The sequence below is a fragment of the Sardina pilchardus genome, chromosome 7 (assembly GCF_963854185.1).
Source record: "Sardina pilchardus chromosome 7, fSarPil1.1, whole genome shotgun sequence".
NCBI classification, from domain to species: domain Eukaryota; kingdom Metazoa; phylum Chordata; class Actinopteri; order Clupeiformes; family Clupeidae; genus Sardina; species Sardina pilchardus.
Window position 1 is genome coordinate 19,216,826 of NC_085000.1, and position 15,902 is coordinate 19,232,727.

At 46.6% G+C, this 15,902-nt stretch overlaps 1 protein-coding gene across 2 annotated transcripts; it reads left to right on the forward strand.

Moving 5' to 3' along the window:
* The first annotated feature begins 556 nt into the window (after positions 1 to 556).
* Positions 557 to 13,167, forward strand: ifrd2 (interferon-related developmental regulator 2). Of its 2 annotated transcripts, XM_062541093.1 has the most exons (13): positions 557 to 1,083; positions 3,200 to 3,259; positions 6,382 to 6,495; positions 6,700 to 6,787; positions 6,909 to 7,033; positions 8,626 to 8,783; positions 9,056 to 9,109; positions 9,360 to 9,538; positions 9,858 to 9,966; positions 10,166 to 10,300; positions 10,548 to 10,676; positions 11,263 to 11,352; positions 12,345 to 13,167. In XM_062541093.1, the coding sequence occupies exons 1-13, from the start codon at positions 1,041 to 1,043 to the stop codon at positions 12,423 to 12,425; spliced, it is 1,365 nt and encodes a 454-aa protein (XP_062397077.1). In that variant the 5' UTR covers positions 557 to 1,040; the 3' UTR covers positions 12,426 to 13,167. The 2 variants fall into 2 exon arrangements, with proteins under 2 accessions (XP_062397077.1, XP_062397078.1); XM_062541094.1 differs by lacking the exon at positions 3,200 to 3,259 and having other exon boundaries at positions 558 to 1,083.
* Positions 13,168 to 15,902: the final 2,735 nt, after the last annotated feature.

Genomic DNA, 15,902 nt, shown 5'->3' on the forward strand with positions numbered 1-15,902 from the left:
GTTGTCACTTAAAAACAATTCACTAGACATTATTTTTCTAAATGATAAAAATGTCTCTTGTGTAGCCTAGATGTGAGGGAACAAGGCCAACATCAGGTTGATGGTCCTCTCATTTTTATATATAATAATTTATTTGGATATCTGTAATTTTACTAAAGTCTTCTTTGATTTACGCTAATAAAGATTGTTTAAATAGAGCATGTGTGTATTTGGTAGGATGGGTTAGGAGTTTGAGCCATGTCAATTGGGGATCTCTAATTGCCTTCACCTGGCCTACTGTACTACAAAGTAGTAGTCTAGAATCTCGATATCGTGTTGGCTGTAATAGTTGGAGGGCAGCTGTTGAGGCAACACGTGTGGTTACAACACTGGAAATACATCACTGTTTTCTTTTTGTCACATCTCAAACACATCCAACAGCTGAGTGGTTGTGACTGTTTCTGGGAATTGTATTTTGTTGAACCAGTGTTGAAACTTCTGAACAGCTAGACCATGGTACCAGGAAACCACAATACCCATAATCCTTAGATCCATGTACTCTCAGAGGTGGAGCGTGCCGGATGGGAAAGCGGTTACGAGGAGAAGATGGTGGAATCTGCGGCAGCAACGTGCACGATACCCCGTCCTAAACTTTTCGAAAAACATTTATCTTCTCAGCCTGGTATTAGATATTGGTTACCTGGGGACAATCATAGATAATACACGCTTAAAAGACGGCGAAATCCCATATTCCACGCCTTGGGTGGCCATAACACTTGGAAGTGTTTGTAACGTTACAGCTGTTCAGTGGTCAAGTCAAAAAGTAACGTAACGTTAACGTTAGCTCACGAGTTGGAGGACATCGTTCATTTGTTTTGGGAAATTTTGAGTCATCGCACTGCTGCCGTAAGTCCAGAAGGCAAGTCGGCTCCAGCCAGCCGCCCACTGTTTTATGTGACTACTGAGTGTTGATCGGACATCGGTCAGCCATCGTGGGAGTCCCGCTGTGACTGCCGAGCTAAGATTGTCCAAAACAAGGGACCGACCAACTGACTGGCATCATGCCAAGAAGTAAAAAAGGGAAGAAAGGTACATCCAGTAAAGGTAATGTTACTTTTTGAAGTTCAGTGTCAGCAAATGTTAAATAACCGACTCGTTAACACACCTAAACAGACCTTTATAGTTTGTATTATGTTGATGACTGTTAAGTTTATTGATAACGTTAATCCACAATGTGATATAACGTTAGCTGATGAGTTATGTGAGTGTTGATAACTGTTAACTACTGTACGTTAGCAAACGTTAACCTAAGCATTTGGCCAGCCAATGGCCTGATTCGGCTAACGTTAGTATCTTAGCAGTCAGGTATGCCCATATAACTGTATGCTAATGTTAGCTGACGTTAGGCACTGTCACATTTCACGTGCATCGTGTCTGTTTCAGTATAAACGTTAATCTGTGTTTAATGCTAACACAATTTTATCAACATTGTATTGCTATTTAGTTGCTATGTAAATCTTCCCGTATATAACCTGCAACTTCTCAATCTGAGTTACCGAAAGTTTTGACTCATAGCATGCATGTGATTGCCTGTTGACTGCAGAGAGCGCATTAGCATCATTTAGCCTCCAACGTTAACGTTGTAAGTTAACGACGTAAACGTTCACGTTAGGGTGGCTAGCATGCTGGTTTGCTTATGCGGTGGTTGCAGTAAACTAAACCGCATTCCGGCTTTACTTGACATATCGTAATAATCAAATCAGCTAATGTTATTGGAAGTTGTCAGTGTCATTCGAAACCTTGACGTGCCTGAGTTGATACACCTGGCCGAAAAAGATGAGCGCTAAATTGCCCAAAAGGTTATTGAAGTTGAGTGTCCCATTGTTGAATACCCTAATGGTTCTGATCATAATCTGGACACATATGTCAAATCAGTTTCATAAATGTGTAGTGTCATTGATTACACACATTTTCTAAAAGCATTTTACAGAGTCAGTTCCTAAACTACAATACAAGCCGATGGATGCATGGAAACCTTCCTTTTATGTGGAAGAAACTTTGAGAAAAACACAGCACAGAAGCGGGGCCCAACCGACCCATACGTACAGTAAATGTGACGGGCAGATAAGTCCTACATGGAAGCAAATAGGTAGATAGCCAGTACCTTCTGAGATATACCTTCAATTGAACAGCTGTGGCCGACCTTTATCTACGCAGGCAAACTAGTTGCACAGTGTAGAAAGGGAGATGCTTGAACGTGTGGTTTCTCTCATACTGAGTATGAGTAGCATACCATTACAACAACACGTCATCTGTAGGGTAAAACTATGTAGAAATGGAAATAGTTATATTAGAATTAGAGTAATAGCCTATACCAGCATAGAGATACAATGACATACTGTACCACATATCGAGGATCTTAATGTGCTCAGAATATGAGTGGAGGGTTGCGGTCTTATTTGCACAGTAAAAACTAAGGGAAACATACTGTAGCCTTGTGGCTGTATTTGAACTCTGACAGCAACTCACAGCATTTGATTATCAATGTCACGCTGGAATCCACATATTTGCTTTACTCACACAAAAGTGACATTGAAATTGTGTTGCTATTTCAGTTTGCTGGCTGAAAGGTAAAACGCCTGCCTGGTTATATTTTTAGCTGACTGGTGTGAGGGACTCATTGAAACATGCCTGTTGTATATTTAGAGTAATAGCCTTCTCAGTCTTCTGTGTGATCGCATCATTGGTAAAATGTGGAGGCCTGAAAGCTAAACCAGAATATAGGTTAATATATATATAACTCGACTTTGCTTGAGGTTGAGAAATGGACACTGCTCCAGTCCTTGCTGGGCATTCGGTGATGTCAGCGTCATATGCAGGCCTGGCACAGGCTTTACTTGCAGCATGTGCCAGTTGGGATCCAGAAGGGGAACTGTCCCCAGCGGCACCTCCACAAAACACATGGCCACCCTAGTCCATGTGCTTACAGTATGCCGCTAAAAAGCAAGTCACAAAACTGGCTAAACCACTTTTAGATGGAATGGACGCACTTTTAAATGTCACAATGAGCAGCTGGGATTGAGACCATCCCAAAAACGAAGTGAATATGTGTCGGAACATAACAGTGATCTCTATTATGATGATTATGATAATTATGACTACTGGATCAGAGACATAAATCAGTGCTGAGATCGTCTGCCGTTGCCCCGCCCCCATTTAGGCTCCCTTCGCCAGGAAGTGCTCCAGCTTCAGCTCTCGGGGAAATCCACCCCCCGTTCAGGTAGGCAGAGCTCAGGCCTTTGGCCACCTTCCCTGCCTTTGCCATCCACATTAACAGCTGTGTGTGAGCATCTACCAGCTCCATCCTCCGTAACCAGCCACCACCCACCCACCCAAACCCCAGGATTCCATCCACACCCATCCTGGGGGCACCGGCTGTGTCATGTGACTGTGTGGCTGCTCATCACCCGCCAGCTCCGCCCTTGGCATTAACTCGGGAGTCTTCTGCATGTACTTGCCATCCTTTGCATGGCGGTTTACATTCCCACCAAACTCTGCACTGCCCCATACCCCCCCTCACGCAGCGCCACAACAGCAGTTGCATGCAGCAGTCTGTTTTTACTGGTCCACAAACGCCGCTCCGTTTGACCACAATCTCCCTTTGTCACCAGGCCTTATAACCGACTGATCTAAACTGGTGTCACACTTTGGAGTTCTAACTCTGTAATCCCTCCTCAAATTAAATCTTTGACTAATTCAGACTTCTTACCTTCAAAAATGTGTGAATTCTGGAGCTGCAACTGTTGCCTTTCATCCATCATTTTTTGCACGTGGTCACTGGTCCTGGGGACGTCCCCTGTTAACCCCGGTCATCCACACCAGCTTCCCATTCTCAGCTCCTTAGTGCCATTCATCATCTTCCCCACCGTAACATGACCTCAGTTTACCCACAGTTCTGTACTCTTCCCAATGACTGTGTGTGTGTGTGTGTGTGTGTGTGTGGTGGTCTATGTGTGAGCAAGAAAAAACGAGAAATTCAGACAATGTGACATATCCACCACAAATGCTTGTAAATCTGCTATCACATGTTATATTTTTAAATGTGATGTGCTCGTGGCCAGTTGAAGTTGTCTCTAAGGTCAGGGACAGGGAATGAGCCATATTGTCACAAGGACAGTTTGGTGACAACTGTAGGACTTGAATAGGTCAACAGGGAGTAGTTTTCTTAAAGCTGTAGGACTTCAATTCGTGTTACATGTCTTAGTCAGCCGTAGACCTAGGCTGGGTGAACCCTGCCTGAACTTCCGGGGAATTAGAATTTTTGCCCGGCAGCTCAGGCTGGATACCAGCAGATCTATTTTCGCTGTTTAGTGCCAGAATCTTTGGCTCCAATCAGAAACGGCCATACTCGCAGAGTCCTGGGCACGCTATTGGCCGGTGACACGCCGTAAAAACGAAACTTAAGTGACGCGAAGTGCAGTCGGAACAAAGCGCAGCCTCGCCAGACGAATGTTCAATCTTAAAAGATTGAGTTTAGTATGGTGAAAACCAGACTACCGTAGACCAGTATCATTGAGGAGCTGTAATCTCTGTGAATTATGTGCTTTATTTGTGTGTACTACATGTGGTGATGGGTTTGGTAGAAAGATCTCCTGCAGTCAGTTGGTATTGAACAGCAGGCCTTTGTGTTTTGGGTTTACGCAGAGCAGGCTTTTGTGCTTATTTGAGTGTGTGTGTGCGGAGAACAGCCAGGCTTTGTGCAGCTCAAGCTGTGGCTTCCGAGTGGTGAACTTTACTCCAGATTCACACTCTTAGCTGGCTAGAGGAGAGGGTGGAGACCAGGTTAGTGCCTACAGCAGGGAGATGAGTCAGTTGTGGCTAGCTATGGGCTAGCTATATATGCAGGCTTGGACAGGAACTGACATTAGCCTGCTGTGGCTAATAGTCTGAATGAACATAGACTCGGCATAAAGAGAGGTGCTCCTTTGGGTCGAGTGCTTTGGGTTCAGGATGGGGTGTGTGTGTGTGTGTGTGTCAGGGCATTGAAGTGCTTCTGCTGGCTCAGGACTTTCTAATGTTATCCAGATTAGGGCGTGTACGGACGAGGTCAGGTGACTGACAGCAGTTTGGGTCTCTGAGGGTGTGAGGGTTTGCCCGATGACGTTAGTGCGCGTGCGTGCGTGTGTGCTTGCGTACGCGTGCTTATGTGCGCATGTGCAGAGACCCTTGGGGTGAGGTAGTTCATATGAATTTTTGACCTTTGGTCAAAGGGGCCATTCCTACCCTGTGTGTGTGTGTGTGTGTGTGTGTCTGTGTGTCATGTCTGTGTGTATGATCGCACACATGCACGTGTGCTTGTCAGCAGTGAGTGCAGGGCCTGCTTTATATAGAGACAGATCTGTGACAGAGAGATGGGCTCAGACAGCTGATGGATACATGCTGACACACTCCCACACACACACACACACACACTCGTATACTGTAGCAACGCAAGTATTTTGCCATTTTTGTAGGTTGTCTAGTTTAATGTGGTAATGTTTGTTCACACTGAACAGATTTATTCAACCACTCAACTTGAATGAATATAACAGTTTATTTGTCATGTAGGACATAAGCAAGCCATTACTGTGACATCTGTGGCATGGTAACATAAGTTGCATACATGCAGGCAGTTTTCTGTCTCTTCAGATTGTGGCGTGTCATGCACATGCAAGATTAGAGTCAGAGATATGCTAAACCACAGACTCTTATGCAGCCAGTAGTATTTCATCAATTCCACAAACGTGCCAGAAATGCTTTATTGCTGCCTAGATAAGGCTATCAGATAGTGTGTTGAGTCAGAAGAACGTTTGGTACTAGATATCTTAGGATTTAAATTCCATTCTATTTCCCTGAGCAGAAAGTTGTCCAAATGACCCTCACCCATCAACCGTGCTGGTGATTTAGTATTGAGCTCTTTGTGTTTCTGGCCCTGGGCTGCTGCTAGTGTGAAAAGGAACAGATGGAATCCTCTCTTCTCTCACACCTGTCCAGTGTCCACACACTCACGTGCTGCTCAGCTCACCCTGCAAACTGAGCGCGTCATACAGAATAACTCTCATGACTTTGACCTGTCAGCGTACTGTATGCACACGTATGCTCTGGCCCAACTCTCTCTCTCTCTCTCTCTTTCTTTCTCTCTCTCTCTCTCTCTCTCTCTCTCTCTCTCTTTCTCTTTCTTTTTCTCTCTTTCTCTCTATTTCACTCACTCTCTCTGTCTTTCCCTTTCTTTTTCTCTCTTTCTCTCTCTTTCTCTCTCTTTCTCTTTCTCTCTCTCTCTCTCTGTCTTTCTCTTTCTTTCTCTCTCTCTCTCTCTCTCTCTCTGTGTCACTGTGTCACTCACTCCGCCTCTTGTTCCCTCAGGGAGGAATGGAGTGAAGGGGGAGTCTGGAGTCAGTGATGATGACCTGGCCTCAGACGTGCTTAGCCACTACAGCAGTGCCAGCGAGTGTGCCTCTGTAATAGACGAGGGAACAGGTACACACACACACACACACAAGCACACACACACACACACACACACACACACACACACACACACACACACACACACACACACACACACACACACAACATTTCCAATGAATGACTAGATTTAAATGGCCAACAAATGCAATACATTGGGCTTAATTTGATTGTGTGTGTGTGTGTGTGTGTGTGTGTGTGTGTGTGTGTGTGTAGGGGGAGGAGAGGTAGTAGACGAACAAACCGCACAAGAGGAGACCGAAGACAAACTGAAGCAATGCATCGACAATGTCATGGATAAGAGGTAGGCGCACTCACCATTGAGCTCCCTACGTGGGCTATGCTGTCATTGCGTTGTTGCTGCTGTTTGAGTTGGCACGGCGACGCCACATTAATGATTGACCCTTCCTGGACTGTCCCCTCAGTGTGAAGGTGCGTATGAGCGCCCTGGAGAGCCTCCGGCAGGCCTTCTCCTCGCGCCTGCTCACGGACTTCCTCCTAGAGAGACGGCTCACGCTCAGCGACTGCCTGGAGCGCTGCCTCCGCAAGGGTGCGTAGCACAGCCCTGACCAGCACACTGGACACTGCACGCTACACACTACACATTACACATTACACATTACACAGGGTGCGTAGCAGAGCCCTGACCAGCACACTGGACACTGCACACTACACACTACACATTACATAGGGTGCATAGCAGAGCCTTGACCACCACACTGGTCACTGCACACTACACACTATACATTACACATTACATAGGGTGCGTAGCAGAGCCTTGACCAGCACACTGGACACTGCACACTACACACTGCGCACTACACACTACACACTATACATTACATAGGGTGCGTAGCAGAGCCTTGACCACCACACTGGACACTGCACACTACACACTACACACTACACATACGGGCACTAGACGCTAGACATTACACATTACATAGGGTGCGTAGCACAGTCTGATCACCACACTGGACACTGCACGATACATACTAGACACTACACGCTACACATTACATACTAGACACTACACACGGCAATGGCATACTACACACTAGAGACTAGACACTGCACACTAGACACTAGCTACTTGCTGCACACTAGACACTCTAGCTACTTACTGCACACTAGACACTTTAGCTGCTTACTGCACACTAGACACTGCACACTGCACACTAAAGCCACTTGCTGCACACTGTACAATAGACATTACATACTTGACACTAGACAGTGCACACTACACGCTAGACACTAGACAGTGCACACTACACGCTAGACACTAGACAGTGCACACTACACGCTAGACACTAGACAGTGCACGCTACACGCTTGACACTAGACAGTGCACACTACACGCTAGACACTAGACAGTGCACACTACACGTTAGACACTGCATGCTACATGCTGCACACTAGACACTGCACACTACACGCTCTAGCTACACACATCCCACTACACGCTACGTGCTGCACACTACACACCAGACAGAGGCAGGAGGGATAGAGAGGAGAGGAGGGGGAAAGACGAAGTAGAGGGAAAGAGATTGAGATACAGAAGTGGAGCTTGCGTTGCGCTGCAACGTACAGCACTTTGGATTGGGAGGCTAACGCGCCTGCAAGGGAGCTAGAATCCACGAGCACTAGCATCTCTTACTAGCGCGTCTCTTAAAGCGTTGGGGGGGAGGTTTAGCTAACGCACATCCTGAACAGACACGTGCCAGCTGGCTACCGTTACGCTAGCACATGGCTGAGGATTGAAGGCGGTGTGGGAAGAAACTGAACATTCAAAGCTGTGAAACAAGAGGTGTCTGCAGCATAATCACTGTTATTATCATCTCTCTCTCTCCCTCCCTCTCTCACTCTTTCCCTCTCTCTCTCTCTTTCTCTCTTTCCCTCTCTCTCTCTCTCTCTCTCTCCCTCTCTTTCCCTCTCTCTCTCGCTCTCTCTCGCTCTCCCTCTCTTTCTCTTTCCCTCTCCCTCTCTCTCTCCCCCCTTCTCTCTCTCTCTCCCTCTCTCTCTCCCCCCTTCTCTCTCTCTCTCCCTCTCTCTCCTCCCCCCCCTTCTCTCCCCCCCTTCCCCCCTCTCTCTCTCCCCTTCTCTCCTTCTCTCCCCTCTCTCTCTCTCTCTCTCTCTCTGCAGGGGGGGGTGAGGAGCAGGCGGCGGCGGCTACCGTGTGCGCGCTGCTGTGCGTGCAGCTGGGCGGCGGCCCCGAGGGGGAGGAGGGCTTTAAGGTGCTGCGGCCCATCCTCAGCGCCATCCTGATCGACGACTGTGCCAGCCTATCGGCGCGCCAGAGCGTGAGTATCTCGAGTCAGAGGCCTGCCCGCTCACAGAGTGCACTATCAGCAGGTTTCCTCCGCAGCCGTTTCCTGAGAGTGGCCGGGGCCTCGGCCGAGGTCAGATTTAATTGATAGGGTCAAAATCGAGGAGATCTGAAGTGAACAAAATGTCCCTGTAGTGTGTTGTGTTGTGTTGTTGGCGGTGTGACGCAGGCTGCACAGTAGATGATCAGATTCACCCCACATCCTCCCTCGTGTTCTCTCACTGATGTTGTGTTTCTGTCTCTCAGTGTGCTCGTGCATTGGGGATGTGCTGCTACGTGTCATCTGCAGAAGATGCAGAGGTGAGCTGTGTGTGTGTGTGTGTGTGTGTGTGTGTGTGTTGTTCATATGTAGGACAGTGATTCTCTGTGCGATGCTCTAAAGAGTGTGTGTTAATCTGTGTGTTGATGTTTGTGCGAATGTGCGTTAAAGAGAGATGCATGCTGTAGTCGTGATGTCTGTTGATGTATGTTTGTTTGGTTGAGCGTTGTGTGTTTTGTAACGTCCTGCGAGCATACAGCATACTCATGTGTACACGTGTCATGTGTGCAGGACCTGCTCAAGTCCCTGGGCCACCTGGAGAGTGTGTTCAGCTGCGTGTACCCGCGGGCGAAGGGGGTGATGCCCGCCGTGAAAGCTGGCACCCCCCCTCTACACACCGCTGCTTTACAGGCCTGGGCACTCCTCATCACTCTATGCCCTGCATCACACCTCAACAACCTCATCAACCAGTGAGCCTCTCTCTAACACACACACACACACACACACCAGCAATCTCATCAACCGTCGAGCCTCTATCAAACACACTCACACACACACACACACACACATATCAACCAGTGAGCCTCTTTCTATCTCTCACACACACACCCCCCATCAACCAGTGAGCTGCTCTCCATCTCTCTCACACACACACACACACACACACACACACACACACACACACACATACACACAAAGTAAGCTAAAACAATATTTCCATGTGATCTGAAGTTGTAGTAGTTTATACAGTCCCTATGTGCGCTGATGCGATGTCTGTCTTCTCTGCAGTCACCTGCCTCTTCTGCAGGCGTGTCTGGACAGTGCTGATGTCAACTTCAGGATTGCAGTGGGAGAGACCATTGCTCTCCTTTACGAGCTGGGTCGGGACATTGAACAGGTGTGAACAAACACACACACACACACACACACACACACGCACACAAATGTTTCATGTCAACACCACAGATAATGTATATCCCTGAATAACCATCAGTAGTTTGACAATTGAACAGACAAATTGCTAAAGTTACAATTTGTTTATCTCAGTACCCATTGTGAAAGTGTGTGTGTGTGTGTGTGTTCTTGTTGTCATGTAGGACTTTGATTACGAGGACAGTGACTCTCTGTGCGATGCTCTGAAGAGCTTGGCCACAGATGGCAATAAGCACAGGGCCAAGAACGACCGCAGGAAACAGAGGTCCATATTCCGGGAAGTGCTGCAGTATATAGAGGTGTGACATGGACCCCCTCACGCTTCTGCACTCTACACCTCAGGACATCCCATTTCTGCTGCTGTGTCTTGCATCACTCTTACCTGTGTGTGTGTCTGTGTGTCTGTGTGTCTGTGTGTCTGTGTGTCTGTGTGTCTGTGTGTCTGTGTGTCTGTGTGTCTGTGTGTCTGTGTCTGTGTCTGTGTCTGTGTGTCTCTCTGTGTGTCTCTCTGTGTGTGTCTCTGTGTGTCTCTGTGTGTGTGCGCAGAATGAAGACTTTTCTGAGGAGAGGATTCGCTTTGGTGTAGAGGCCTTGTACATTGACTGCTGGGTGCGCAGGCGGATCTACGATGCCTTCAAAGAGGTGTTTGAGTCCGGAGTGCGCCACCACCTGCAGGTGAGGAGTACAATTCACATTCTGTCTTCTAATGCACGTACTGTAACAATCGTATTCACTTTGATCTGCATAAAGAATATTGCGATTTACAGTTGATGGAAACTGTTCATAAATTTTTTTTTTATTCGTACTGAAGTGTTTCCACAATTGTTGCCATGGCAACCTTAAGTTTTGATCCCACAACTTGTCAGGACTGAAATGCATGAGTGTTTATGAATATGTATAGAGTGTGCCAGTGAGCTGAGTGGAGGGCCAGTGTAGTAGCCAACTGTGGCTACCACAGAGCATCAACAGCGTGTGTGTGTTGCTGCAATATGTGTGTGTGTGCTTCATCAACATGACTGTGTTTGTGTTTGTGTGTGTGTGTGTGTGTGTGTGTGTGTGTGTGTGTGTGTGTGTGTGTGTGTGTGTGTGTGTGTGTGTGTGTGTGTGTGTGTGTGTGTGTGTGTGTGTGTGTGTGTGTGTGTGTGTGTGTGTGTGTGTGTGTGTGTGTGTGTGTGTGTGTGTGTGTGTGTGTGTGTGTGTGTGTGTGTGTGTGTGTGTGTGCGCTGCATCAACATGACTGTGTGTGTGTGTGCTGCTGCAGTGGAATCCTCTCCTGAGAGACATCTTCGGCTTCGGTGCCCCCCTCATCCCGGACCCGTCAGTCAAAGTCAAGATCTCCCGCACAGAACGGGTGAGCACAACACACGTACACACACACACACACACACACACACACATACACACACATTACAATATATCATTTTTTTTAAATGGACTGATCTCTTATCCTACAGTGAACCAACAAGACACACACTCACAAACACACACATCCCGCCTGTTTGACTCACTCAGCTGGTCAGAGCAGAGCATTTACTTGCTGCTGCAGTCTCACTCATTGAGTTGGCTTTATCAGACAAAAATCATCATGGATCTTTCTGAATTGATTTGGCAAATGAAAAACATCAAATCCACTCTAGTTTGGACCTTGCTTGGGCGCTGCATGAATCATCATGTATGGAGTCGTGTCCTAGTCCTCCAGAGATATGAGAGACCCCAGTAGTGGTCCAATGACTAGGGAGAGTAGCCCAGAGCTTGTTTATGCTAAAGGTGCAGACAGGAATTTGACACGATTTAAAGCCCATAACAATTGTTTGTGACACTCAGCGATTCATCTCATGAACGCTAGCTGCCCATTCTGTGAGTACACTGTACTGTAAAAAAAAAAAAAGAAACGGTCTCTAGGCAACCCAGGCTCCAAAAGCTGGAGACAAAGTGGAGGCAGGCAGCCCGTCCCCCAAACAGAAACAAAACCGTGTGTTGGAGTTTCTCTGGGAATACTGAAGGCAGGGCTGAGCTACCTCACTCCTGTGCTTTGTTTGGTCCTTGGTTAAAATATAATGTACGTTTATTTGCATGAACATGTATTTAAACATAAACACATACAATTGCGACTTCCTGCAAAAATCCCTGACTGTGTCTTTAAGGTTCCCATTTGGGAGCACATTGCAGGATGTATCATTTGGAGTTGAAGCACGACGTGAACACGCTACAGACGGTTCTTTTCTCTCTCACTCACTCTCACTACCCACTCTAGTTGGTTGGCACGGTGATGTTGTTGTTGTGGTGCAGCAGTGGGAGTAATGGAGAACATGTTGCACGTTTTTGTCTCTCCTTTGCTTGCAGCATCTCTACAACTCGGCTGCGTTCAAAGCTCGGACTAAACTACGCAACAAGGTGCGGGACAAGCGAGCGGACGTGATGTGAGGGGCGGAGCTCACGGAGGAGTGAGCACCTGGGCCACGAGGTAGCCAGCCTCCGCCCCTCCTGACCCCCGACCCCCCCCCCCTCAAAGACCACATGACAGCGGCTGCCAAAACACTCTGCAAGGGACTTCGCAAGCAATGCAAACAAGTGTGCGTGTGTGTGTGAGTGAGAGCGAGTGAGTTTGTGTGTGTGTGTGTGTGTGTGTGTGTGTGTGTGTTTGAGTGTGGGTTTTATTTTTTATTTAACACCATGGAATAAAAACCATAAAAAAGAGCAAAGATCCTGGGAAGAAAAAAGAAGAGAAAATCTCTGGATGGAACATCTATAGGAAAACATTTCTGCTATGAAGACAAAGCAAAAAGTATTTTAACTTCTAATTTATTTCAAGTGGGAGAAGATACATTTTAAAATGAAAAAAAAAATGAAGATCTGTTTACACATCCATCGAGATGGAAATGCATCAGACCCTATGTAGTTTTTCTACTTGACCACAGGCCTGACAGTACTGTTTCTCCTGTGTAAATGTAAGGATTTCAGACGCACACACACACACACGTGAGAGGACGTCTGGGTGGGTGGGTGTGTGTGTGTGTGTGTGACTGGAATGTGTACACACAAGTCTGTATGTGACATACCCAAGTGCATACTGCACGTAGTGTTGTCATCAGTGAGACTGGTGGTGCTCTGTGCCTACAGGGGAGTCATGAATGAATCATGAATTTAAATAAAATATCATTAATATGCACCAATGAACATGCTGTCTGTCTGTCTGTCTGTCTGTCTTCTGTTACGTAGTCAGATTCACAGCTGCTTGAGTGGTTTCCCAGAGGAGAATGTTTCTTCCTTTTCATTAACCCAGAGACATAAATCAGTCCTTAGAGTACAGAATTCTAACCTGTTTCTCCTAAACTGCCCTTGAGAGAAATAAAGAGCAAAAGAAGACTGATCTAAGAAATCAACCCTGTCCAGTTTGAAGAACGCAAGGACCTAACATTCTTGTCTCAGAAATAAACAAGATCTTACCTGTTTCTCCCTACAACTTATTTCGGAGCATAAGTGAAGAGTATCTGAAGTCGAAGACATAGGTTATTTTGTGGAATTAATAAATGGAGAAAATCTTTGATATTCATTTTAGCTCAACATGAAATAGACTAAACAGACTAGACAAACCGACGTAAGTAACCTCGGACCTCTAGGACTGAGAGCCAAACCTATAGAATATTCTTAAGGGATGTCAAAATATGGGAAATAATCACCATGAACTGTGTCATAAGGAGGCCCAGTGTCCACTAGTCTCTGTCCAGTCAGCTGTGGTAGTAGCCTGGGTCAAGCTGTCTGGTGTCAGACAGGCTGCTGTGGTAATGTACTCGGTATGTAAAGCAGAAACCATATAGATCTGTCTGGGAGATAGGGCATGCCTACCACAATGGGTTTTGTTTTGAAGAGACAGTGTCACACGTGTTGATGCAAATGTATTTGAATGTATGGAACTATGTCGGTGCTTCTCAGTAAGGTTCAGCATGGAACAGAATACCACCACCGGCCACTAGAGGGCACAGCAACACAATATTCTAAAGTTGTGTCATTTCTGTTGCAATATCAGCTCATCTCTCCAGGAGCTCAGGAGTTTGGCAGCATTCAAAGCTCAGTGAAGCTTTGCCTGGCTTTCTCCACAGACTGGATAAATGGGTCAATGTGTACTGCTTCAAGTAAATAAGTATATTATTGATACTCCATGTTAGTTCTGCTCACTCCATCCTCTCTCTGTGGCAGGTGGTCTGTGTGAGATGAAAGGTGAGGGCATGACTAGGTGGGTATCAGGATGCCAGGTATGAGGGCACTTCACTTCTCCTTCTTCTCTTTTATGGACACTGGCACGAGCACATGCATCCTCACCTTTACATCCGTGTATATATAGACTTCCTGTTGTATGATGGACAGATACCCGTGCATGTCTCAAATGGTCTTCATCACAGTGGTTGTTTGCAGAGGTGGACAAGTCCAGCTTCAGAAAGCAAAAGTCCTACCACATATCTGTGCCAACCACTCACTTAAACCAGCTGATTTTAATTAGTACAACTAGGTAGAGCAGCTAATTGATGAGATCACCTGTGTTAAGTGCACAGTTAGAACCAATACATGATTGGACTTTTACTTTCTGAAGCTGGACTTTTCCACCTCTGGTTAGGTTCTTTTGCAGGGTTGCCAATTCCGCTTGTTATAAGCGACTTTGGGCTTGCTTGTTCGTGAAGTCGCTTGGAAAAATCAGAAGTCACGGGTTACGGGTTTTTAGGCTTGTTTTTCGGAGTTGTGACTTGTTAATAATTTGCTATGTTCTCCGCCTACCTTTGCCCGGTATACCATCTTAATGCATCACATACATACAATTCTTATGCACCACACACAAACACAAGCGTACACGCAGCTCTGACAACGATCAAGGGATCTCGTAACAGCCTTTTTAATAACTTACGGACGACCTGTCTCCGTCATTGGCCATTTCAGAAGCCATTTTTTTTTTGGTCTTTGGTCGCTTGTTTTGGGCTTGTCCAGGTAGCTTATTTTCCTAGCAAAGTCTGGCAACACTGTTGTTTGGTCCTTCGGCCCAACTTGGACGGGGAATTTGAGAGAGTGCCCACTTTGTGCAATGGGCCCTGGGAACCTGGGAGCACTCAGCACTTAGAAGGAGAGAGCCGATGCAAGCTGATATGAGGGTCAGCCTTGACCATTGGCAGACATGTTTGTGAGTGTGAGTGTTACTCACACTTCTGCAGAGAAAGTTCTGGAAATAATTAGAAAGCGCGCTGTGTGCGAGCATCCGGCAAACACAATACTAATCGTGCATTTCCTTCTCAGACTGTGGGGACGTTAGGGAAAGTGTGTGTGTAGACTAGTAAGTTGAAAGACGCATGAGCAAATGTATGATGTATGTGCAAAAGATGTATGTGCCAAAGTGTGTATTTCTCTTTAAAACTGTGTGTGTGTGTGTGCACTGTATGTCACAAATAACGCGTTAAATGAGGGTGTAACAGGAGCAGGGTCAGTGTGTGGTTGAACCCTTCACCCCCACCTTTGAGCTGTCCCTCCGCACCCACAGCAGTGTTATGGATGAGTCCATTAATCGCCGGCATGGGGGAGGCCATCTTTCACACCTTAGCCTAACTTGGCTTTCAGCAAAGTACTTCCTCAAGGGCCAATCCGTCTCTGGATCACAGCGTTTCAAACTTCTTCACTGTTTCTCTCCCTCTCTGCCTTCCCTCGTCTCAACTCTCTCTTTTTCCCTCTCTTTCTCTCTTTTTCCCTCTTTTTCTCTCTCTTTTTCCCTCTCTTTCTCTCTCTTTTTCCAGAGACTGCAGGGCTGCACTGACTGACAGCTGGAGGGTTTGGTCAGCACACAGAATCGACATGTTCTGTCAGCACACAGGGCAGGAGTAGGTCTTTTAGCTTTGGGAATTGACGTGTGTGATTGTGTGTGTG

What these genes read in the sequence shown, in the direction of transcription:
- ifrd2 (XM_062541093.1), top strand. Translation starts at nt 1,041, where the DNA reads ATGCCAAGAAGTAAAAAAGGGAAGAAAGGTACATCCAGTAAAG. An exon ending in TGTAATAGACGAGGGAACAG is followed by an intron (nt 6,496 to 6,699) that starts GTACACACACAC and finishes GTGTGTGTGTAG; the next exon opens with GGGGAGGAGAGGTAGTAGAC. An exon ending in GGAGCGCTGCCTCCGCAAGG is followed by an intron (nt 7,034 to 8,625) that starts GTGCGTAGCACA and finishes CTCTCTCTGCAG; the next exon opens with GGGGGGGTGAGGAGCAGGCG.